The 24,210-nt window shown below is 54.3% G+C and overlaps 1 protein-coding gene across 1 annotated transcript in view; it reads right to left on the minus strand.

The window, feature by feature from the left end:
- Window positions 1-24,210, minus strand: part of UMODL1 (uromodulin like 1) — a 61,871-nt gene that overhangs the window by 25,023 nt on the left and 12,638 nt on the right. The window contains exons 5-12 of the mRNA XM_089910212.1: window positions 21,602-21,788; window positions 19,781-19,921; window positions 13,624-13,878; window positions 10,726-10,838; window positions 9,096-9,315; window positions 3,623-3,760; window positions 1,924-2,520; window positions 582-839 (exon numbers count right to left, since the gene is read on the minus strand). Coding sequence (XP_089766338.1) covers window positions 582-839; window positions 1,924-2,520; window positions 3,623-3,760; window positions 9,096-9,315; window positions 10,726-10,838; window positions 13,624-13,878; window positions 19,781-19,921; window positions 21,602-21,788 — 1,909 coding nt within the window. The remainder of the gene's footprint in view (window positions 1-581; window positions 840-1,923; window positions 2,521-3,622; window positions 3,761-9,095; window positions 9,316-10,725; window positions 10,839-13,623; window positions 13,879-19,780; window positions 19,922-21,601; window positions 21,789-24,210) is intronic.

Consider the following 24,210-nt stretch of genomic DNA (forward strand, 5'->3'; position numbering starts at 1 on the left):
ATCGGCAGGCGGACTCTCAACCACTGCGCCACCAGGGAAGCCCAAGAAAAGAGGAGTTTTATCTGAATATATAACTATCGACAAGGATCAGCTCCACCTTACGTTTCACTTGCTCAATTTTACTCCCCTCCATTTTACTCTGCAGCCCCAGGCTCCGTGGGCGGGGAGGGGGGCACTCACAGATCTGTCCATCATCATCCTTCCTGAAAGCCAAGTCCAGGTCTGTTAGGAGTGAGGATGGTCACAGGAAATGGATAGACCAGCACTGCATCCATTTCCCTGCCACGTACCCACGAGGACCCAGATGAATGAGCGTCTGCAGCCTCTGCAGAGTCTGGAGCGCTTTGCAAAGCAGGCTCTTTGTCTACCACCTGTCCCTGAAATAAGCCCCCTCCTGTGTGGCCTTTGAACACCAGCTGAGTCTGAAGCGAGCCAGACATTCCTACACTGAGAGGAAAATGGAATCCCAACACCCACAAGTTCAAGCAACTATTCTAAACCTTAAGCCACCAAAAATCGTTTTCATGCCTTTTCTCCTCCCTTTAAGAACCAATGGCAAACACGTCTCTGAAGCCTGTTACCTGTCCTCACTTTCAGGTGGGCTCTGGAACTTTCTTTTCCACATGCTTTGGCCACGATCTCCACCAGGTACAAAACACCAGGCTCTAGGCCAGACAGTGTCAGGCTTGCGTTCCGGCTCTCCAGGTGCACCGTGGGGGTCCGCGCGGAAATCAGGGTGAGCTGGAAAGCGGGGCGCAGGGTGAGATCCGCCACCCATGCCACATGAAAGCCCGTGCTGGTCACATTGGAGACGGTGACCCTTCCGACGGGCGTGGGAGCTGAGAAGTGGAATATAAGTGCCCTGATTAAAATCAGTCCAATGTTCCCAGGAGACAGGAAGGAGAACCGAACCCCCCCCCGCCCCCACGAGGACATGAGAGTCCTCAGGGGAGGCCAGCCCAGGGGAGTCAAGTCCCCCAGCTTCCAGCTGCACATGTGGACGCGGAGTCCCTGGACAGCCCCTGAGCCCTGGGCTCCCAGGGACGGCGCCCCTGCCCCTTAGGTTTGCTCTGTGCCCACCCCTGTGGTCCCGGGACCTCTGGAAACAAAGTTTTCTTGAGCAGGTTCTGGGCGGCTGCTCCAGAGCGGCTGCCCCCCTCAACCCCTGGGCGGACTTCCCAAGGAATCAGCATGGTGGGCTTTGCTGGCTACAGACCATTCCTATAGGGGACTTGTGCGATTTACGTGGGCTTAAGAGTTTAGTTTTGGATCTAGCCCTGTGCAGCAGAGGAAATGCATCAACGGAGCTGCTTTTAACAGTTGGATGCAATCCAGGGCCAGGCTAGCTCCGTGAGCTCACACAGGGATGCCAAGGCCACCTCCCTCCGTGGGAGGCACAAGGCCAGGCCCGTTCCCTGCACAGAGTGGCTGCCTGTCTCCTGGAGTATCACCCAGGGGTCTTGGTGATGGCTCAAGCCTCTACAAGTAATGGGTAATGTGGAACTGCCGGGGATCAGTACGGCTGGGAGGGTACAGAGCTGCTGGGGGAGCTGCAGCAGGCTTGGGGATGCAGAACTTCTGGGGAGGTACAGAAAGGTTGGGGGCCCAACCCTGCTGGGGGGATGCGCCCCGTGCTCAGTGCACTTAATGCAACACATGCCCAGCTTCCTGCTCCAGCAGTTGGCAACCGGGAGGCCTAGGAAGGGGGAGGACCGGGCTGGAGGGAAAGCGGGGAGACCAAGCTCTCACCCTTACTAGACCGGAAGCCGACCGCCAGAGGACAGAGCTGCACGGCACTGGGTTGTCCTCACCCAGTGCTACTGGACTGCCCTGGAGTGGACGACTGCGTGAGCCTTTGCCAAAGGGAGCTCACACACCAGCAGCTCCACATGGCCCCTGGGACGCACCCTTCCTGCCACTCACCGCAGGCTGGGGTCTTCAGAGATGCAGGCGTGGTGGCCGAGGGCAGGTCTGGGGAGCCGGAGGGTCCAGGGTCTGAGTTTTGTGACCACGCGGGGTCCAGAGGTACTGGCGGCGTGTTCCTTGTGGGGAGGCTGGCGTGCCACTCAACGTGGTCCATGACGCCCTGGGTAGGAGCTGGCCGGAAGAGCGGCTCCGTGGTGGAGTTTGGGGGCAGCCATCCAGGGGAGGCTGGTAGGCTGTTCATGGCCCCAAGAGGGGAGCTGTGGGTGGGCCCCGGAGCCCGGGAGGAGAAGGTGGTACCAGCCACCCTGCTGGCCTCCCACTGGCTGGTGCCCAGGCCTGGGGCCACGCTGGCCTCCCCCTCCACGGCTGGCCCAGTGCTGTTCCTGCCATGACCGAGCATGCCGCTGACCCCTCTCCTGGGTGGGAGCCCTGGGGTGCAGGCCTGGCCTGCTGCAGTGGTGCGCCGTGGGTATCCAGGGCTGGGGGACAAGGTGGGGGTCTCCAGGCCGAGGGCTGTTGTTTCTGTGCTGGGACCTGGGGCTGTTTCGCCTGTCACTGGAGATGGCGCACCACCGGTGGGGCTCACCACGTCACCTGCTGAGACACATCCTTTCTCAGACGGGGCGTCTGGTCTACTCTGGTCAAGAGCCCCCCCCCCCCAGGTGACCTTAAGAGGGGGCACAGGCTATCCCCATGGATGGTTAAGAATGTTTGACACGGCCCTTGTTTGTGGTCTCCCAAGAGCTCTCTCGGAAGGCCCTGGAGCCTCTCCATTTGATCAGTGAGGATGCCGTGACCCCGAGATTAGGGGGTCCACCTGGGAGGCTGCAGAACCAGGACATAAGTGCAAGGCCTGGTTCTTGCTGGCCTCAGATGGACCGTGGATCTGCGGGCCTTTGGGAAATTGGGATAATTTCCCCCAAATGTGTGCTCAGTGTGGGGCCAGGTTCTGGTCACTCTTATCAGCTTGCTGGGCGACACAGGTATAAGAAAAAGGATGGGAGAAGAGAAGCTGTGTGGGTCTTAGGAAGTGGGACAATATACACAGTAGTTAAGGACTAGAGGCTTTCTCCCAGGGAACCATTCTCTGCTGCTGCTTCCAGCCAGAAAGCCTTTGCAGGGATGGCAAACAGGTAGCTGAGCACCTATGCTGCCCACCCTCTGTCCAGAGCAGACATTGCTAGTCGATCACAGCATTTTAAGTCTGTATGTGACCTCCTCGGGCTTCTGAACTCAGCACGCCAGGTGGCCCCAACAAAATGATCAGAATTGGCCCCCAGAAACGTTGGGGCAGAGACATGCCAAGAATGGGGCTTGGAGACCCTACATCAAGGGCTTCTCCATGCTCACCGGGGCTCCTACACCATCTTGGGGTCCAGTCCACTCAGGGAGGGACCCCTGCCCCCAGGGGTTTCATCATGACTTTCTCTGACACTTTCATTCATAAAAATAATTTAAAATTATACTTTAAAACTGCACTGGTATAAAGACTAGATTCGTAACTCATGTTTACTGTTATTAGATTCTTTTTTTCTTTTGATTTTAAAAGCAATTAAATCATTCTCATGGGCCCCTAACAGTATGGTGGGCCCCGGGCACTGTGCCCACCCTGCTTGAGGAGAGCCAACCCTGCTCCACCCCAGGTCCTGAGGGAGGGGGCTCAGCCCAGAGCTGGGGGCTTGGGGACGGGGCGCACCGTCACAGGCCCGGCCCGGTCTGGAGGGGTGGGCATCCCTGGCCGTACGGCACCGGCAGGTGTACGAGCCCTCGAGGTTGATGCACTGGGCGGCCGGCGAGCAGTCGTGCTGCAGGCTGTCTGCGCACTCGTCCCAGTCTGTGGGCGGGGAAGAGACAGGACATGAGCGGGTGAGAAAACGGCCAGAGGCTGCTCAAGCAGAGCGCGATGGTGGCAACTTCCTGCTGACCAGAGTCTTTGCAGCGAACGACAAGGGGTGGAGCAGGGCGTCAGTGAAGCCCTCGGCATCCAGCACCCGGGGCTGGCGGTGGGGTTCCCTGCACAGAGTCCTCCCTGCAGCTCCTCTCTGGGCCAAGGAGACAAACCAAAAGCCCGCCCTTGCCCACCTCCACCGCTGGCTGGCTGATCTGGGGGCAGAGGTTAGGGAACGTTGGGATTCCTGTGGAGGTATTAGCACCCACAGGTGTGAATATATTCCCCTCTTGTTTATTCTTTGTTCATAAGGTGCTTTCTCTTCCCTCTGACGAGCCAACTTCCCCTCATATTTAGTGTCTCAAGAAAGAAACAGAAAAGTAACTGAGCCAGGAGGTGTCCAGTTAGTATAACATGAACTTTCCAAGACACAGATAGGACGGCTGTAAATACCTCCTCCCCGAGTCTGGGAAATGATTGTGAGAGACCCCAAAGCCCCGTGCCCCTGGGAAGCCCTGACCCTTCTGACCTGGGCAAGGAAGGCTCAGTGAGCCCCCCAACCCTATAAATCCCCCCAAACCCTCCCCTGCCACAGTCCTTTCTCGGCCTCTGAACTTGAACTTATTTACAAAACAGAAATAGAGTCACAGATGTAGAAAACAATCTATGGTTACTCGGGGGAAGGAGGGGAGGGATAAGTTGGGACATTGGGGTTGACATATACACACGACTATATATAAAATAGATAACCAATGAGGACCTACCGTACAGCACAGGGAACTCTACTCGAGTCTCTGCAATGACCTCTATGGGAAAAGAATCTAATAAAAGAGTGGGTATATGTATATGTATAACTGACTCGCTTTGCTGTACACCTGACACGAACACAACATTGTACATCAACTCTACTCCAATAAAAAATAAACAAATAAAAATAAACCCTTAAGCAATCAGTACTCGAGCTGTATTTCAGGCTGGGAGGAGCCGGGGGTCAGGAAGCAGTCTTCCCACAGCTCTAGAAATCCATCCTTCAGCCCAGGTCCGGCTCTACGGGTCGCTGCCCGTCCCATCCCCGCCCAGGAGAGCAGGTGGCTCTTAACAGAGTTGCATCTGCTAGCTGGGGAGGCTGGGTACCCCGACGGGGTGAGGTTACCCTTGAGGGGTGGCTACCAGGCTTCCCGAGAGCTGCAGGCGGGGTCCCCGCGCCAGGCTCAGGGCACCAGCGAAGCCCGGACTTGGCTGGGCTTCAAGTCAAGATGAGGCATGAGTCCAGTTTTGTGCAGAGAAAACCCCGCCACTGAGCGCTCAGAGGCCGGTTTCGTGGGTTTCAGTTTCGCTTCTTGTGATCTTTACAGAAGCAGCTCCCCCGAGCCCAGCAGACCCATCAGCCCGTACAACAGTTTACACCCTGACCCAGATCCCCCTGGAGCGCAGCCTGGCCTCCAGGCGGCTCGAAAGTGCCAGGGGCTTAAGGCCGGGGCTGGAGCCAGGCCCGCCAGGCAGCAGGGCCACGAGGAGAGCCGAAGCCCCCGCGGAGACCTGAGCTCAAACCGCAGAGCCCTGGAAGTTATCTTGGGGAGGTGATTCCCCACCCCCTTCGCTCCGCCAGCACGTGGCTCAGGGGTAAGTCTGAGTAAGATGCAGACAACTCTGTTTTGTCTTGTATAAAAGCCCGAGGCCTGGCAGTTCTTGGGTTCAGAGCGGGAGGCGGGCCTGCGAGCCGTGAGAGCTGCCAGGCGGCCTTTGCGCTTCCTGGGCCGCCAGACGAGGATGTGGGCCAGAGCTCCTGGTGCAGGACCTGTCCTCTGCTCCTGCCGGCCCTGAAGCTGGGATGAGGACGTAGCCCACCTCCCGGAGGAGGGGGCAGCTGTGACAGAGCCAGGACTCCTGGCACAAGTAAACCCCCAGGAATGAGGTGGGGAGGCCCAAGGACAAAGCCGTCCCATCCCTGAAAAGGCAGGCTCCTCGGGAGGCCCCAAATTGTCTTTGGGGTGCAAGTGGCCTTGAGAAGTGAAGCCTGGCCAGAGCCCTCAGCCCTTCCTGGGGGCCAGAGTCAGATTCTCACTCAAGGAGGAAGGTGGTCACAGAGAACTGGGTTCTAACGGCGGCAGGAACAGAGGCTGGACCAAAGGCAGTGCCACTGAGTCTGGAGGAAGCAGGCCCACCCCAGCAGGCCAGGTAGACAGTGAGAGGCCCGGGGCCAGGCTCCCCTGCTCGTCCTCCATCACCCACCACCCACAGAGGCCACAGGAAGGTCCACTGTGCCTATGATGCTGTCAGGGGTGCGCGGCTGACTGGAAGCTTCGGGGAGCGTGGCTAGGCCAGTCCTGAGATCACAGAGAGGGCGCTGCCCCCCAGTACTGTGGTGACCCCAGGGGAACCCCTCACACAGAACGGCACCGCCATCAGGCCTCGTTTGGCTGGCGTCTGCACAGAGCATTAAGCACGAAGGGGCCACGTAGATGCACGTGGAGGTCCAGTGGGTTGTCTGCACGTGGAGCAAATGAGTAGGACGGCCCTTCCTGAGCAGATTTTAAGGAAGGGGAGGGGCGAGGGTGGGAGATCCAAGGGGAGCGAAGGGAAGGGGGGCAGGACGGAAGGACTGGTGAGGGCTTGTGGACCCTGCAGGACCTTCCGGGCCTGAGAACTCACCCGAGATACGAAAGGGTATCCTAGAGAAGACTTAAATCGAAACGTCGGCGGCGCTGTCAGACGTGCGCCGGGCACTCCGCTAACCCCACACCGGCAGGGTCCCTTTATTTACCCTCCAGGGGGATGGGTCAACATTCCTGTCTCTCAGCTGAGCATACCGAGGCCCAGGAGGCGACATGCCTTGTACAGGGACCCACGGCGAGGGAGTGTCAGAGCTGGGATTCCAGCCTGTCCCGTGAGGCCCCCTCCCGCCGGACAGTGTAAGCAAGGCCGGAGGCCCAGGTTGCTACTCAGCACTGAGCCTCCCCGCACGGGGCACGGCCCCCCTGGAGGGAGACCAGGGCACGTGGCCACCCAGTGACCCGGGCGGGGTTGGTATGGGCCTCGGGGAGAAGATGAGGTCGTGACAACATGGCCGCCACGCTGCTGGGACATGTGGATTCACAGCAGCGAGAGCTCCCAGATAACCCTGGAAAACTCAGCAGTGCCAACACCACCATTTCTGTGGGCATCGCTGAGGAAAGGAGCTTTCCGTGCTGCGGTTTGTTGAATTTTTGTGGAATAACAATGAATGTGCTTCTCCAGTTCCCCGGCTGTGCCTGCGGGGCTGGGGGCTCTGGGCCGGTGGGGAAGGCAGGGGACTTCGGTTTGGGCCTCCCCGGGTGAGGGTTGAGGCCCGGGGGCTGCCCCTCGGGCTCTGGATCAGGGGACTCTGTGCAGGGCAGAGCCATCTCGTACGCCAGTAAACAGCCGAGGCCTCCTCGTGGCCCTGGGAGACCCTCCCACCTTGGCCCTCAGCTCCGAAATGTTAAGCAAACAGCCTACCGTTTTTCAGGGATGCTGCAAGGTGAGAGCCTGCTCGGGGCTCCCAACTTCCAAGGATACTTCCAGAACTTCGTGGGGGGCGGTGCTTCAGAATGATGAACCCGGGGATATTAGCAATGCAGGGCACCTCTTCTTCCTTTGTATGAGTTTGCTGAGGTTGCCATCACAGACTGTCACAAGCTTAAAGGCTGGCTTAAAACAGAATTCATTCTCTCACAGTTCTAGACGCCAAAGTCTGAAATCAAGGTGTTGGCAGGGCTGGGTGCCCTCTGGGGCTTTCGGGGAGGGTCCTTCTTGCCTCTTCCAGCTTCTGGTGGCCCTTTGGGCTCCTCGGCCTGTGGCTGCATCACTCCTGCCTCTGCCTGCATCTTCACGTGGTGTCCTCCACGGTCCCTGGGTCATCTCCTTTTCTGTCTCTTCTAAGGGCACTGTCATTGGACTTTGGGCCCACCCTGATCCAGAATGATTTCTGATCCTTAATTTCATCTGCAAAGACCCTTCTTCCAAATACGGTCACGTCTGAAGTTAGGTGTGTACTTATCTTTTGGGGCCACCATTCAACCCACTGCATCACTTGACAAAGCTCTGGAATAACCTAAGCCCTGATGCCAGGGGATGAGGCTGGGAAGCATCTCGAGGTTAGGGCTGGATCTCCAGAAGATGGCTCAGATCTGTCTCAGGTGGGCCCTGGGGGTGCAGGCCGAGGGTCCACCCACAGGCTGCCCGGCGTCTGCCCAGCACTTATCCCCTGAACCCAGGCAGGCAGGCCCACCAGGTGCAGAGGGCCGCCGTCATCTCCATGCCCGAGGGGGTAAATGACAGAGAGACCCCAGGCTCAGCAGACAGGTGTTTCCCAGGTGTGACTTCAGGTGTGACACTCCCGCGGCCCATCCTCTGCATTCGTGGGCTAGGGGAGCTTGGGACAGCAAGCTGGCAGGCGGCGGGGCTCAAAGGAGTTGACAGCGCTCACTCTGGGACCTGCTCCACTGGAGCATCGTGCGTTCCATAGATTGAGCCCCAAACAGGCTCTTTGATGTAGAGACTGCGGTGCCCTCACCACACGAGGGAACTTCATCCCTGCTTTGACAGCAAAAGCTTCCTGATGTGACAGTTCGCTGTCTCTGTCTGTCTCTCTCTGTCTCTCACTGCCCCCTCTGCACCCCCTGCATCTCTCCCTCTCTCTGTCTCTTGATGTCTCTGTCTCTGTCTTATCTCTGACTCTGTCTTATCTCTGACTCTGTCTCTCCCTCTCTCCCCATCTCTCTCTCTCTCTCTCTCACTGCCCCCCTTCCCCCAACCCCCTCTCCCCGCCTCTCTCCATCTCTGTTTCTCCATCTCTCCCCCCCCTTCCCTAATCTGTGACTTCCTGTATCACCAAGTAAAATTACAAGCCTTTGGGCTAATGAAATAGACCTCCATGTTAACAAGGCGCACAGCAGCCAGGTCTGGCTGGGCCCCGACGCAGACACAGTAAGCTCCCATCCCTGTGCCCTTCGTGGACCCTCCAGCCCGGTTCCACCCTGGGTTCTGGTGGCAGCTGAGAAACACCATCGAAGGGAATAAGCGTCCCTGAGCTCCGAGGGGTGCTTCTCCCGTCAGCAATAGGAGGTGTGGGACACATGTGGACTCACTGTTACGGGGCGGCAGCCCTAGGCCCCAGTCCCCATGGAAGAGCACAGAATACGGACTCAAAGTTCATTTGCTTTATCTTTTGGAACAAAGTGAACGTTGATCAGAACTAACGCAGCCTGGACTTTGGAGGGCATCGGGGCGGCACACCCTGGGCACGGAGAGGAGGACCCACCTTGCACAAACGTCTCCGACTGGTCCACCTGGAACACAGTGCTCGCCCACAGAGGCGGGAGCATGGGGGACAGCGTGGACACGCCCACCGGGAACTCGGGGTCCTGCACCGTCAGTCTGAGCCTCACCACCACGCTTCCGGCCCGGAGAGACACGACCTTCATCCTCAGCTTCCCTCTTCGGTACAAGTCAGAAAGCGCCGGTGGGAGGGAGGTTGCAACCTGGCCCAGAAGAGGCAACAGATGCTCAGAGGCAGCAGACTTTTCCATCAAAGCCTTCAAAACCAGTCAGCGGGGCCCCGGGTGTGACACGTGGATGGTGCACAGAATCCACATGTCCTCCTCCTGACCAAGAGGAGGCGCCCAGCCACCCTCCTCTGGGAACAGCAGAGTTACCTCCCCCCCCGCCCCGCCAGCTCACTGCAGCCCTGGGACAGCGGGCCAGGCCTGCTCCGTCTTGGTAAGGACTCAGAGACCATTACAGTCGGATCTCCATCCTGCAGCCCTAGATGCACGGCCCACTCTGGGTGCCCTGGAAACCGGTGCGAAGATAATGTGTGTGTGAGAGAGATGGCTGGATGGACTGATGGATGAAAGCAGCAATCCCGTGGCTCTTCGGAGCTGCCCCCCTCCCACTGGGCTGTATCCCCAGGAAACATAGGCACAGCCAGGTGATCAGGGCCACCTGTGCCCGAGCAAGGAGACCCAAGCCTCGCCCACATTCCTCCTACACCACTCCTGCACCCACAGGCGAATTACTGCTAGAAACAAGGGAGAATTCTCCAGGAAAGTTCAAAAACCAACTCCTCTCTGCAAGTGAACATTGAGAGGCGACCCTCCTTCCATCCCTCCCATGTCCACACATCCTGCAAGTAGAAGCTTGGACTGCCCTCTTGTTTCAGAATATCTTTCCAAGACGTTTCTATGATGAACAGCCTTGGGAGAGAGAGGATGGCCCCGTCCAGAGCAGAGCAGATCTGTTCACCGTCTGATGTGATAAAGATAACGTGTATCTCCGGAGCAAGGTTTAGGCAGGTGTGCATGGGGGTCCTCAGCTGTGACGCAGATGCACTGCATGTCCCTCTGCATCACCCCCGTGGGACTTGGGGGCCAGCAGGGGACCTGGCACCAACGTGATGCTCGTGCCACCCGCTGTGCTGTGCGTGAGGGAGTCCTTTGTCTCTGACCCAGGCATCTCGTGTCCTCTGCCAGCATCCACGCAACAAGCTAACTTACCAGCTTGCAGGAAGGGCCAAATCCTAGCCCTCTCCCAGTTACTGACAGGTTGGCAAGTCGCTTTTTTCTCCAGCTCAGCATCCCAGGATAGATGATAGCTGCTACTGGCCTGGTTCCCCCAAGCCTCATGCTGGTGCCCACCTTCAGCCCCAGGGAGGAACGGATGCTTTGATCACTGGTAAATGCTTACTCAGTGAAGCTGCCCCAGAGAAGGAGGGCAGAGGCCCCAGGTCCCCCAAACCGAAGGTTCGACAAAAAGCCCAGCCGAGCCGTCAAGTGGTCCAGCCCGTTTGAATCAAAGTTGGTTTGTCCCCAAGCCTATTTTAAGTCACGCGTAAAGGGGGCGCAGGGCGGGTTTCTGGCTCCGACTCGGAAAGCTCTTCTGCCGGGCTTTACCTCGTTCAGTAGCTGCTGGGAGAAGTTCTGGAACTCGGGGCTCCCACGGCCCAGCAGCCCCTCTGTCACGTTGCGGTTTAGGATCCTGACTGTGACTTCGAACACCCGGGCATCTGAGACAGACGATGACACAAATTAGCTGAAATCCGGTGAGTGCGAGTCACACGCTTTCCTGTCAATGTTTTCCAATCTCCCCTACTCTTTGGAGGAGAATTTTTTGGAAAACAGATTGAGGCATGAGTCTTAGGTTTGGTAGCCACATTGGGGGAAGTCAGCGTGAGGAATATATGCCTCTATGCTGGAGTGAAGGGAACTCAGACATAGACACACACTTTTAGGGCCAAAGCAGGGGGACAAGTTACAGACGTCACATGGCTCACACCAGCGGGAACTGGGGTTCAACCAGCCATGTAGGGTCCGAAGGCCCCTCCAGCGATTCTTCACCCCGTGTGGCCGCTGCTTTCCTTGGCACACGCCCCAGCCAGGCCCCTGACACTCAGGTGACAAGTTCATCCTGATTTCTCTGGGACTTTCCAATTTTCCCACCAGAAGTCCCACCTCTCAAGAGCCTACTCTGTCCCGGACAAAACGATAGGGTTGGTAAGGGACGTGTCCTTTTCTTTGGACATAAGTGAAGCTGGATAAGATTCAAGATGGGACATGGGAGCATGTCTGTTTCGTTACCAAGAATGAAACCCACATCCACAGCAGACCCTGCAGCCATGATCTAAATTCTAATGATCTAAAGGCACTCACAGTTTGTCCCACCCTGGTTCCCCACCAGCCATTGAGCTTCGGGCCGGTGGGGCAGAGTTTATCACCGCTGCACACACACAGCCCCAGAAATGACACCAACGTTGTATAGCGTACATTTCTAGACGGGGCCCCCTCTGAACCTTTTCCCACCTTAGCAAGAGGAACGAGAGTATCCCTTAGGGTCCGGGATTCCCAGGCTCCGGTCCTGCCCACATCACAGAGCCTCTCGGGAGGTGAGTATCCACCAGTGCTTCGGGAATCCACACTTACCGTGAGGCCCCGGGTCTCCACTGCTATGATAATCTCTATGGCCTCCAACACAGCAAGCATTTAATAATGTCAAATTAATTAGCTAAGACCTTTAAAGTGAATCGAGCTTCTTAAAAAAAAAAATAGGGCTCTGCAAACATAAGGCATTTCTAGGAACGAGAATCCAGCTGGGGAAGGAATCAGCTTGTAATCAGGAGCCTTCTGGAATCTTCCAAATTATCTCCTCTGCGTTGGAATGTAGGTATTTTTTCCTGAGGGCACAGAGTCTATGGGGTTGGGGCGGAGCTGCATGTTCCTACTGCCTGTCCCAACTGAGATGAATTCGCGCTGGGATGTTGGTCCCACCAATTTTCACTTCTGAGATGAGTTGGGGGGGGACAGGGGGTGGAAGTGATCTGTAGGGATGGAGCCCCTCACGGTCCCAGTTTCCTCAAAGGGAAAAGAGCGTTCCCCCCATTTGCTCCGTGGAGCAACTTGAAAATAAAACAAGAAGGTGAGATGGCACCAGTTAGGAAATTAGAGGCTTGTGCAAAGTCAAGGGCTCGAGTTTTTGCATGGCTGGGGTTCTGGGGGCCCTCTGGGGGCCTGTTCTGCGTGTTTGCCATTTAGCATGGGTCGGCCCCCAATCAGTACATAAAGGGTGTAGGCCAGATCCCCCCAGCCCTCACTCACTCACTATCACTGGCGTTATCCCTACCCGTGAGACAGAACCCCCAGAGGGTCCTTTTTTTTCAAATTTTTATTTTATATTGGAGCATAGTTGACTAACCACGTTGTGTTCGTGTCAGGTGCACAGCAAAGTGAATCAGTTACACATATACATGTATCTATTCCTTTTCAGATTCTTTTCCCATTTAGGTCATTACAGAGTACTGAGCGGAGTTCCCTGTGCTATGCAGTAGGTCCTTGTTGGTTATCTATCTTAAATATAGTAGTGTGTTTATGTCAGTCCCAGACTCCCAATCTATCCCTCCCCCCAACCCTCCCCCCCGCCATAGCATCTTTCATACAGTGATTTCTGCCCTCTGCCTGCTCTGAACCCCCAGGCTGTGTCTCCCTCGCTACTCCGGTCCCCATACCAGAATGTCTCAGAGCCACACTGTCCGTACGCACACTTCCATGTCCCGCTGCCAGAGGCCAGCCTAGGAGGGAACTCCCCGGGCCGAACCTGAGAGAGGTCTACACCACCGGGGTAGCACCACGACCAGGCAGAGGGGAGGTGGCATCACGGGGCAGGGCCAGTGTTGGCCACCCGGCAGAGTCACGTGGGTCACGCCAGCTGCCTCCTGGACACTGGAATCCCCAATTCATGCCTACGCTGTGTTTATTTGGGGCAAAAATTTCTTCAGGGCTCCGATGCAGTGGGCATCGTGTTAGCTTTGCAAGTGCACGGCATGGGAAATGAGGCATACTTCGTGAAGATCTTACAGATGCTCAGCTCTTGGGTTTGGGGAAGTTATACAGACTCAGCTGTGTGGAATTAAGTGTGGCAAAAGTCCCTTCGATGCGTGCGAACTGCTACCCTCTTCTGCTCTACTATACTTTGGGCTTCACTCTATCTGACTGCATTATGTGTCCTTCAAACCACAGCAAGATGGGATCTTCACAGAGCCCTCATCACCCCAGATGTCAGAAGAGCCCCCAGTCAGGATGAGGCGCAGGGGAGCGAGGGGAGCCTGTGCTGGCCACGAGCACCGTGGCACTGCTCCGGGACACAGAGCACGCTCACTGCCCCCCAGGAGAGTTGGGGCCAGGTCAGTGACGGCCCCTGTCCTGCTCGTAGGAAGCGCGTGATTGGAATCACCAGGGCCAGCAGACTAGGCTGGAGAGACAGACTCACAGGTCGTGTGGATTTCAGACATGTGGCCTTACCGGTCTTGACAGTGACCGCGGTGGTGACGTTGGCCCAGCACCCCTGGTAGCTGGTCCTCACCGCATACAGCACTCCGGCCTCCAGCCCAGCCACCTCCAGGCTCGTCCCCCGGGTGCTGGCGTTCCTGAGCAGCTCCTCAGCCTGGTAAACCTGCACCTGGAAAGTGCAGTTCTGGGTGGAATTTAAACTCCAAGACACTCGAAAGCTGCTGCTGGTGACGTTGAGGACCACGAGGTCTCTGATGGGAGGGCAGTCTGCAAAAGGGCAGAAGGAGGAAGACGCAGAAAACGTCAGAGAGAAGCAACAGAAACAAAAGTCAACAAGTGCGCCGACATCAAAGTGAAAAGCTTCGGTCCCGCTTGAAACCATCCACAAAATGAAAAGGCAGCCTACACACCGGGAGAAAAATCTGCAAATCATATATCTGATAAGGGGTTAATATCCAAAATATATGAAAATCATACAACTCATTAGCAAAAATAAAAGCAATAATCATAATCTCATTTTAAAATGGGCAACGGATCTGAATAGACGCTTTTCCAGAGAAGACACACAGATGGCCAACAGGCACGTGAAAATGTGCTCAGCGTCACTGACCATCTGGGAAATGCAAATCAAAACCACAGTGAGGTATCACCTCACACCTGCTAGAATGGCTGTTATCAGAAAGACAGGAGATAAGAAATGCTGGAGAGGGTGTGGAGAAAAGGGAACCTCGTGCACAGCTGGTGGGAATGTAAATTGGTACAGCCACTATAGAGAACGGTATGGAGGTTCCTCAAGAAATGAAAAATAAAACTACCATATGATCCAGCAATTCCTTTCCTAGTTATTTATATGAAGGAAACAAAATCACTAACTCAAAGAGATACCTGCACCCCATGTTCATTACAGCATTATTTACAATAGCCAAGCCATGAAAACAACAAGCTGTTTTTGTAGCTGTGGTCATTATGGTGTGTGATGGGCTGAACTGTGTTCCCCTAAAACTCGTGTGTGGGGTCCTAACCCCCCAGTGCCTCAAAATGTGGCCGTGTTTGGAGACAAAGTCATTAGAGAACTTGTTAAGTTAAAGTGAGGTCATCAGGGTGGCCCTAATCCAACCTGACTCGTGTCCTTATAGAACAGGAGATGAGGACACAGCCAGGTAGAGGGAGGACCACATGAGGACACGGGGAGGAGACGGCCGTCTGCATGCCAAGAGGCCTCTGAAGGCACCAGCCTGCCAACACCTTGCTCTTGGACTTCCAGCCTCTGGACTGTGAGAGAGTAACTTCCTGTTGTTTAAGCCCCCCAGTCTGTGGGGTGTGTTACGGCAGCCTGAGCAGATTAACGCATGGTGTGATGTTTCTGGGCTACGTTTATAAATGCTATCTCAACACAGATTCAAAGGGCCTGCTCTTCTGAGTCACAAGTACTTGATCATTTGCCCGAGGTCTTCTGCTCGGCTAATTCATCACCAAAACAATGGCCCATGGGGAAGCAGGACTCCGGAGTCAGGCTGAGGTGTCCTGTGTTTTCATATCGACATTCATGCTTTAGGGAGTAATACTCAAATATAACAACCAATATGTACTTTAATGCTCAGATGGAATTAAATGTCTTTTTTGGGGAGAAAAATTCTGGCTTCACAGCAGGCACCTGGCCAATATGAATTATACAAAGTCTAGGGTGGCCCTCAGTCTATAGACACCACCATTTTTACAGCAGAATTTGATTTCTATAAGAAACAAGTGATGAGGAGACTTTTTAAAAAATCTTTTGCAAAACCACAGTAAAGAAAAAAGAATTAAAATATATGTGAAGTTTCCAAAGCCCTTCCTGTAAGGATTCATAGGATATATGCTTTCTAATATTACAAAAAATATTGTCTTTCCGACAAATGTGTACGCTTCCTTTCAGTAAAAATTAAAATTGGCACAATTCAACACATTTCCCTTTTGGCCTTGGCTGCCAAGAGGCTCAGGATCAAGACTGGTGACCCACCCTCATCCTGCAGCTCAGCCCTGCTGGGTCCTCCCTGAGCTGCCCTTTAGAGATGGCAGTGCCCTGTGGATGTGCTCCCCTACCGTGAGCCCCTGCAGGTCCCCGCAAAGCACGGATCTAAACTGGTGGATGCTGGAGAGAAAGGTGAGCCCAACCCTCCCTCCATCTAAATTCTTGCAGCTTCCTGAAAACTCTCCTTGCATGCAGAGGTAGCGTGTACTTTGAAGGAGACGCGTTTGTCCTTTTCACTGAATTGTCCAGTATTTTTCTGTGCCTTTGTCTCACAGGTGGTTTTCACTCTTTACGACACTGTCCTTTGTTTCAGCTGAGGACTGGACAGCAGCTCAGGCCCTGAGACCGTGGGTCTCACCCCCACCTCCCGGCCACTGGGACCATGAAATCAAGACAATCACCTTCTGGGGGTCTAATAACCACGTAACTTTTCGGTCTCTGTCCCCAGGAACGTGTCACTGAGAAAGTAAGGAAAAGCTACAACTTTTCTAAAAATCTGCTAAAAGCACTCATTGTTCTGATTCACGCAAACCACACAACACCCAACATTCTTTCAATCCCGCAGGTGGCCACACGACGCCTGGCAAATAGGACAGTGAAGCTGAGAACGAGGCCTGAGGCCTGGGCAGCCGCATCCAGCTCGCAACAAGGTTGCAGCCCCAGGTCCTGGTTGCCATTCAGGCACCACTCGATGTGGAACGGCAAACGAATCCGTATTATGGGCCTGTGTGTGGCCCTTTACAAGCACGAGTGCCTCCAGGCTGAGGGGAATTAAAATAGGAAGGGTCCCCTAGGTGTTGGAAAGAACCCCGGGACTGGAGTTTAGGAAGTCTGAGAGGGTATCAGGCTGGCTGGAGACATATTCACTGTTAAAATTAAGACGCCAGAGGGTCCCTAGAACACTGGGCTAAGGAGCCACCAATGGGGTCGTTTCGATGCCTATGAAACCCTCAGAAGCATCTGCGGAAGCTGCTGTCTGCCCATGGTTCCTGCAGCTAAGGCGCTGTGGGCGTGTGGCCCTCTCATCCATAGAAATAAGTCCTCCCTGCGGGGAATGCTACAGCCGAGCATTTGTGTAGCTCTTTCTCCAATGTATTACCTTGAGACGTTTACAATTGTCCGGATTCAACCGTGTTTGACCAACCACAGTGGCAATTTCATACGGTTTGACATTTATTGAGCACCTACTATGTATCCAGCACAGTGATGGAAACAAGGATGGATTAAGGTCCACAGCGATGCCAGACACACACATGGGATGTCCAAGCCAGCGTGGCCAGTGTCGTAGCAGCAGTGGGGACACGGGGCTGTGAGGACACCCACGGCGCTATGGGCACCCCCTCCCACTACATGCATCACGCTGCCAGCCAGGCTATCTGTGACACACTTAGAGCTGCCGTCGGCTGAGTGCTGTGGCAGCGGGCATGTCATTCCACACAGCCCTTCTAACAATACCAGGTAATAGGTTCTACTCTACTATGATCCCATTTTACAGAGGACGAAACTGAGGCCTAGAAAGGTCAAGTCGAGAGTAAATGGCAAAGCCATCCAATAACTAATGACAAAGTTCCCATGCTGTACGCCTAAACTGTCCCACCACCGGCAATAGACTGGGTAATGACCTCCAAAGATAGCAGCTCCTAATCCCTGGAACCTGGAAATGTGACCTTGTTTGGAAAAAGGGTCTTTGCAAGTGCGATGAAGTTAAGGCTCTCAAGAAGAGATTGTCCTGGATTATCCAGGTGGGCCCTAAACGCGATCACAAGAGAGAGTCGGGAGAGAGGACACACGTGTACACACAGAAGGGAAGGCCACATGAAAAGGGAACAGAGAGAGGATTGAAGATGTTGGCCTTGAAGATGGGAGCGAAGTGGCCACGAGCCAGGGGATTCGTGCAGCCCTCAGAAGAAGGGTGAGGCAAAGAAGGGGTCTGCCCTAGAGCCTCCGCAGGGAACCTGGCCCTGCCGACACCTGGACTTGATAACGATGGTGGGCTTCTGCCCTCCAGAGCTGTGAGAGAATAAACTTCTGTTGTTTTAAACCCCCAAGTGTGTGCTGTTTTGTTACACAGGCCCAGGAAATGAATCCACCTACCCACGCTTCTTTAAGTAGTTTTCAAGGCAGCTAATGGTGAGACGGTACAACTTGTTGGGAAGTTATTTGTGTTGCTGTAAAATCAGCCACCTTCTGACGGACTAAGGCTAGGCCCTCTTCTGGAGAACAGAACTTGAGATACTCTAAGCTGGAAATGATCCTTCTTTCCTGACCCTTCCTTCTTCCCTCTGACTTGGATTTCAGTTCATTGGCCAGGACGCTTTCTGTCACTGCCGTTTGGCTTTGCAACGTCCCTCCCTCTGAAAATGTGGCCCCAGAAGATAAACACAATTCTTGACTGTGTGTGATCCCAGGGTGCCACTGCCCTGTGGCCCTCCCCGGGCTACGGTTGTGAACCTGAATTCAGGAGTCGACACTGATCTGAGGGAAGCATGTCAGATTCTCTGTGTCCACGGGTCTGGGCCTTTGTTCCTTCCAGGCAGCCCTGACCTGTGTCTGGTGGGACAGGAAGGGTGCTGCTGGGGCAGTGGCCTTTCCCGTGATCTCCCGTGTCAGTCTCTGCTCCTCCTTAAGCCCTGGACCTGTCAGCTGGACACCTGAACCTTGTAAAGGTAGAAACACTGGGCATTTGAGCCAAGATGCTGAGCATTCAGTCGTTGAAAACCTGATTATAGATCAGGTTTGTGAACTTGAGCGGTAATCCTTGGCAGCCTAGTGGACGCTCCAGCAGCGGCCCTGCCCTCACCAAGCAGCCACCTCAGAAGATGGTTCTTTACGGAGCTGAATAGCTATCAGGCTTCAGCTGGGTAGGGGACCATCTCGGAGGGAGTTAGCATGACCCTTGAATACAATTCCACTCCATCCTAAAAGCAGAACGTGTTCCTGGAACATGAAGTGCAAACCGGGCAATATTTCTTAGGGGGTTTTTTTGTGCAAGAATCCAGCTGCCCTGTGTGTCATTAACTGGGTGACTAATTTCACAAGAAAAGCATCTGAAATTTGCGCTGTATTTTCCACGGGTCTGTACCTCTAACCCATTCCAGCAGATAGCTCATTTATTATATTAGCTTCTAAATTTAAAACATGTGCTGTTTCCCTTCGCCATATGCGATTGGAATTCACTCTAATTTTCTGATCGGGAGACACCGGCTTTGTCTTTTCTGCCCTGTTGGAACTAAGGTCGGGGTGGTGCGCTTTCCCTGTTTACGTTCAGCTGTCAGCGTGGCAGTTTGGCAACACTCCTGCCTGTGAACAGAGTCTGATGTCTTTTCAGATAACTGAGCAGAGTATTGTCAATAACTGTATATTCCAAACTTCTGTTCACATTGCGGGTCAGGTTGCACCCCCCTGAGGCCACAGCGCAGGAGATCTAGGACGGTCTGCTGGGATTCTGTGCAAAGCTTTGTGGGTACATCATGCACAGAGGAGAAGCACAGTTCTAGTCGGACAAAGCCCCCAAGGCACAGGACAGGCGAGTCTGGTTGCAGAGGTGGGGCTGGTAGGTGCATTTTTGAAACTCCAGAGACCTTAGGAATAGCCACCACTCAATCACCCCTCTCCCCTTAAAGGGAAAAGAACATGAGGATTAAATCACTAATTTATTCAAACTCAGTTATAACAAGATTCTCCCCAACCACTTCACAATGCTAGCGAAAGTTGTAGTTTTCAGAGAGGAATGTTGGAGGTGACATACAAGTCCCCCACGAGGGAAATAGCTAAGAGCATTGTATCCCTGCTATAGCATACCACTGTTACTCAAGCATTGAAAATCGTAATTATGAAGACAAAGTTGCTTCTTGGAAAGCTTTACATGACATAATGGGAAGTGAAGATAGCAAGATACAAAATTGAATATGTGGCAGGATTTAAATAAGGTCAAAAAAAAACCTGGAAGGAAACAGGAGAAAATAAAAACAATTTGCCACGGTGCTGAGACTGGGAGCGACTTATCCTTGCACTCCCGTAACAATGTTGTTAAAGCCATAAATCAGGTTCCAGAAAGAAGAGAGAATTCTAGAGGCCAAAGGGGATAAGGTGTGTCTGCATCTCAACTGAGGCTTCCTTAAGGCCTTCCTTCCCCACCTGGAGAGCCCGGTCGCTCACCTTCACAGCTGCCATCCAGCTTCTGGGGGGATGAGGTGGGTGACTCCGGGTGACCGAGGCACTGGTACGAGCCCTCCATGTTTAGACACCGTCCCCTCCCAGTGCAGGCATTGAGTTCGTCATAGGAACATTCGTCTACGTCTGTGGGAAAGGAGAACAGGTGAGAATACTCATCAGGGCCATCGGTCCTTCCCATTAACCTCCAGATGTGTATCACACGAGCTGAGGAAGTGGTTTGGGCCGCGGTCCCCAGGGGCCTCTTGATGCCCTGCCTTAGAGGCCCCATCGGTCACAACCCTCTTCACCGGAGCAGCTGGCCCACGGCTCAAGGCACAGTTCCATGTGCTTGGGTGGGCGCTGTGGCCCGAGCAGATCACTTTGGGGCTGTGTTGAGTCTGAAATCATGAGGTCCAGACATCCTCCCCAAGCATCTATCCTGTGGACGGCAGTGTATGGATGGAGAAATAGGGCAGAGCAGCCCCTGACCTGCAGAAGGGGCCTGGCCCTCTCCTGTCGAGCAGGTGCACCTGCCCAGAACAGGAAGCCAGGCTTCTCTGCCGCCAGGACAGAGCAAGGCCATATCACCATTTTATCTAAGCCAGACGGGAAAAAAAGGCCACCGTCACCCACCAAGCACCAACCGCTCTCTTGGCCGCAATGAGGGGCTGTTCATTCTTTACTAATCCTAGCTCGTCTTCATGCTGGTTACCCCTCCCCTTGGATGAGATTGATTGAAATACCCAATCACAGAACTGCCTCTGCTTTCTGACAGCATCCAACCTAGAACAAGCCCCACTCCCTTACCCCTCCCTCTCCTCAGCCACCCAATCAGAGCCGCACCCCATAACGGATTCTCTCTGACACCCTCCCGCGGACGCGCCCGCGGGCCCTGCAGCATGCCTTCTCTCTCGCTGCCTCGTGAGATAACCCCTCCTTGTACACCTGCTGGGGAGTTTCTAGGGTCTCCAGACGGAAACCTGTCAGAACAGACGAGACAAGCACTTGGCTTATGGGCGCTGCTCGGTTTGGTTTTCAAGAACATTTGTAGAGTGGAAGGGAATTAAATGCCATCATTAGAGCTTTCCCTGGGCTCCAGACCCTGGCATCTTTCTGTGTGGCCTTCAGCGTCATAGAAGGAGCTGCCTCACGAGAGCGGCCATCCTCCTAAGGGTGCAGCAAACTCCAGCTGCCTTCTGTAGCGGGAAGAAAAGTGCTGTTGGAGCCCAGCCGTCTGCTCACGGATTGTCCAAGGTTACTTTCATGCCACTTTGCAAAGCTGAGCTGTTGAAACAGGCCATGTGGCCCACAACCAAAAATATTTACTATCTGGCCTTCTTCAGAAAGTTTGCCAAACCCTGACATGGACAGAAAAAAAAAAAAAAAGAAAAGAAAAGCCAGGTAATTTCTTCCAGAAACACATCTATCTGCTGCACCAAACTCAGATTTGTGCCAACTCTGCTTTAAGAGCCTTCGAGATGTAAGGATGTCCTTAGCGAGGGTGGGAAAGAGGCCACAAGGAAATTTGGGAACCCAAGAACTGAGCAAATGGGTTATTTGTGTGCTGTTCTAGGATTTGTTCTCCAGCCTCCACCTGGATGGAAGGAGAAACTGGACATGAGAGGCTTAGGAGGAGGCTGGAAGGAGGGAAGGGGAAGGGGATGCTAGCACAGAACGAGTTCTCAAAATCTCGGCTTCGGAACTTGGAGTTTAAACTCCGGGCTGGGATGAGCTAACGGTGGGTCTGACCGCCCCTCACCTACTGGATGATTCTCCCACTCCAGCGGCCCCCGCCCCCAAGGGGACAACAAAGGGAAGCAGCACCTTGCACCCGGATGTCAATCACTTCATAGATGCGTTTCACCACGCCATCCAGCACCGCAGAGATGCGGGCCACAGGCTCTGGCTGCGGCAGACCCAGGAGCAGCCGGGACACCGTGATCGAGGTGTCCCCCCCGGCCGAGTGCAAGTGGTGGACAGTGGTGTCCAGTGGCTGCAGGGCACTGGTGACCTGTGAAACCAGAGTCAGAGCATCAGGCGGTGGAAGGACGCGCCCATCGGACAGACAGGGAGACGGAGGCCTAGGGACGTTAAAATTAACTGCACACACACACATACACAAAACACACACACACACACACACCCCACACACACACCATTCTCCTGTGCAGCAAAAAACTCTCTCCAATATTTTTATCTCTGTTGTCATTCCAATAAAGTCCCGCAAACCAGATTATACATACTTTGGGGTTGAATTGTGTCCCCCTCCCAAAAAAAAATCCCCATGTTGGAGTCCTAATCCCCCAGAACCTCAGAATGTGACCTTATTTGGAGATAGGGCCGTTGCAGATGTAGTTAGTTAAGATGAGCTCATTAGGGTGGGCCTTGGTCCAAGATGACTGGTGTCCTTCCACAAAGAAGACGTTTGGACACAGACAGACACTGGCAGAGGAAACAATGTGAGGACACAGGGAGAAGCTAAGGAGACGCCTGGAGCGGACCTCTGCTGTGTGGTCTGCTACCGCAGCCCCAGGAAGAGACACCGGTCTACCAGGGTCCCCCCACCGGTCCCCGCTCTTGCAGCTGACAACAGAGAATCAGGTCTGGAATTAGGGAACTGGACGTCAAACCACATCTGATATTTTCTGAAATTGAATGATCCCTTTTCTCATTTCATATCAATTCTTTTTGTTCCAGTCTAATATCCCGAAATCTCAAGGTAGCATTGATATTTGCCTTGGGAAGACAGGCAAACAGCGTGACTACCAGGCAGAAGGGCATCACCGAAGCAGGCTTTGCCAACAAACCCACAAGTCTCCCCTGGAAACCAGAAAGGTGTTTTGGGGACCCTGGAGCCCGCGCCCTCCTCAGCAGACTTGAAACACTTCACGGGGGGAGGCAGATCAGGAAGTCAACACTGGCCTCGTGCAAACCCCTTAGTTAGGGCGCCCAGTACCTGCTGCAGTCAGGAGCCCATGTGGACAGGCTCTCCTGAGGGGAGGAACAAAACCTTCACACATGAAGAGGCAAAGGGTGACGAGAACAATAACATTCAAAAACCAACAATCACAGCAGCTCAGAACCTACATGGATCAGCATCGTTTTAAGCTTTTTAATGTACTGTCTAAACCTCACAGCCACTGTCTCATGTAGGATTATGATTATTCCTGTTTAACGGAGTAGGTATCTAAGGCACAGAGAGGTTAAGTAACTTGAGCAAGGTCACACAGCTGATGAGTGACAGTATTGGGATTTGGATCCATGCAGTCTGGCTCCAGAGCCATGTTCTTACTGGCCAACTAGGCATCCCCAGCTAAGAAAAGACAAAAATCTCTTCTAGCTGGGACAGTTAAAGAGGCTTCTGGGTCAAGGTGACATTTGGGAGTACCTCTCAAGCGGTTTTACTGGACAGCCCAGAGCAAGGTGAGGGTGTGTGCCATCTGTTTTGGGCTCACCCCGGCCAACTCTGGTCTGATATCATGACCCAGGGGCCACATCTACGGGACCTGACAGTCAGGAAGGACCAGCCATACAGTGTGAGGGGTCCAGTGCGGAAGGAAACGTGCAGCCCCTTGTTCAAAAATTATTAAGCATTTCAAGAGGCAACAGCAGAGCATTATACAAATGCAGGGCCCTTCCCAGCGTGGGGTGACTGCAGGGCATTCACCTGGGAAGTGGGTCCTGAGGTCAGACCACCACCCTGGGTAGGCACCATCAGGTGGTGGTGAGCAGTGCCTGCCCCCAGCTGGGCTCCCAGGACCTGCGCGGGGGTGGGGCGACTCCCAGAACGTGAAGACGTCCTGCTGGTTGCAAGGTGCTGCCGAGGCGTCAGCAAGCGTGAGCTGTGTCTAGGCTGGGGCACCCTCCCGGGGGTGGGGTGCGGGCCTTGCCCCTCAGGGGGCCTGTGGCCACATCTAGAGACAGTTTTGGTTGTCACAGCCGGGCACGTTTCTGGCCTCTTTTGTGTAGAGCCAGGCCTGCTGCGAAACCCTGTGGGGACAGGCAGCCCCATGACAGAGCCATGCAGCCCCAAACATCGACAGTGCCAAGACAGAGGAGCCCAGTCTACAGGTCCCCATCTTAGCACCTTCCAGAACTCCTGGGACTTCCCTAAAGCGGGAGCTAGAACTCGGGGATGCGTGAGAGAGGTGCTCAAGGGCACAGCTCTGGAGCCTGGGAAGGCTGCACCTGGGCCTTAAGCAACAGACCCTGAAAAGAGGAGGAGTTGCCTGCTTCACGTCGTGATAGGGTAGGGCTTGCACGCCACGTATCTCAAAACACACCAAACCGCACCCTTCCGAGAGGGCATTTTATTGCACAAAAATCGTATCTCTTTCAAGAGGTTTTTTTTTTGTTTTGTTTTGTTTTTTTGGGGTTTTTTTGCGGTATGTGGGCCTCTCACTGTTGTGGCCTCTCCCGCTGCGGAGCACAGG

Source organism: Delphinapterus leucas, chromosome 4 (genome assembly GCF_059928025.1).
Source record: "Delphinapterus leucas isolate spDelLeu-1000000601 "Yukka" chromosome 4, BTC_Dleu_Yukka2, whole genome shotgun sequence".
NCBI classification, from domain to species: Eukaryota; Metazoa; Chordata; class Mammalia; order Artiodactyla; family Monodontidae; genus Delphinapterus; species Delphinapterus leucas.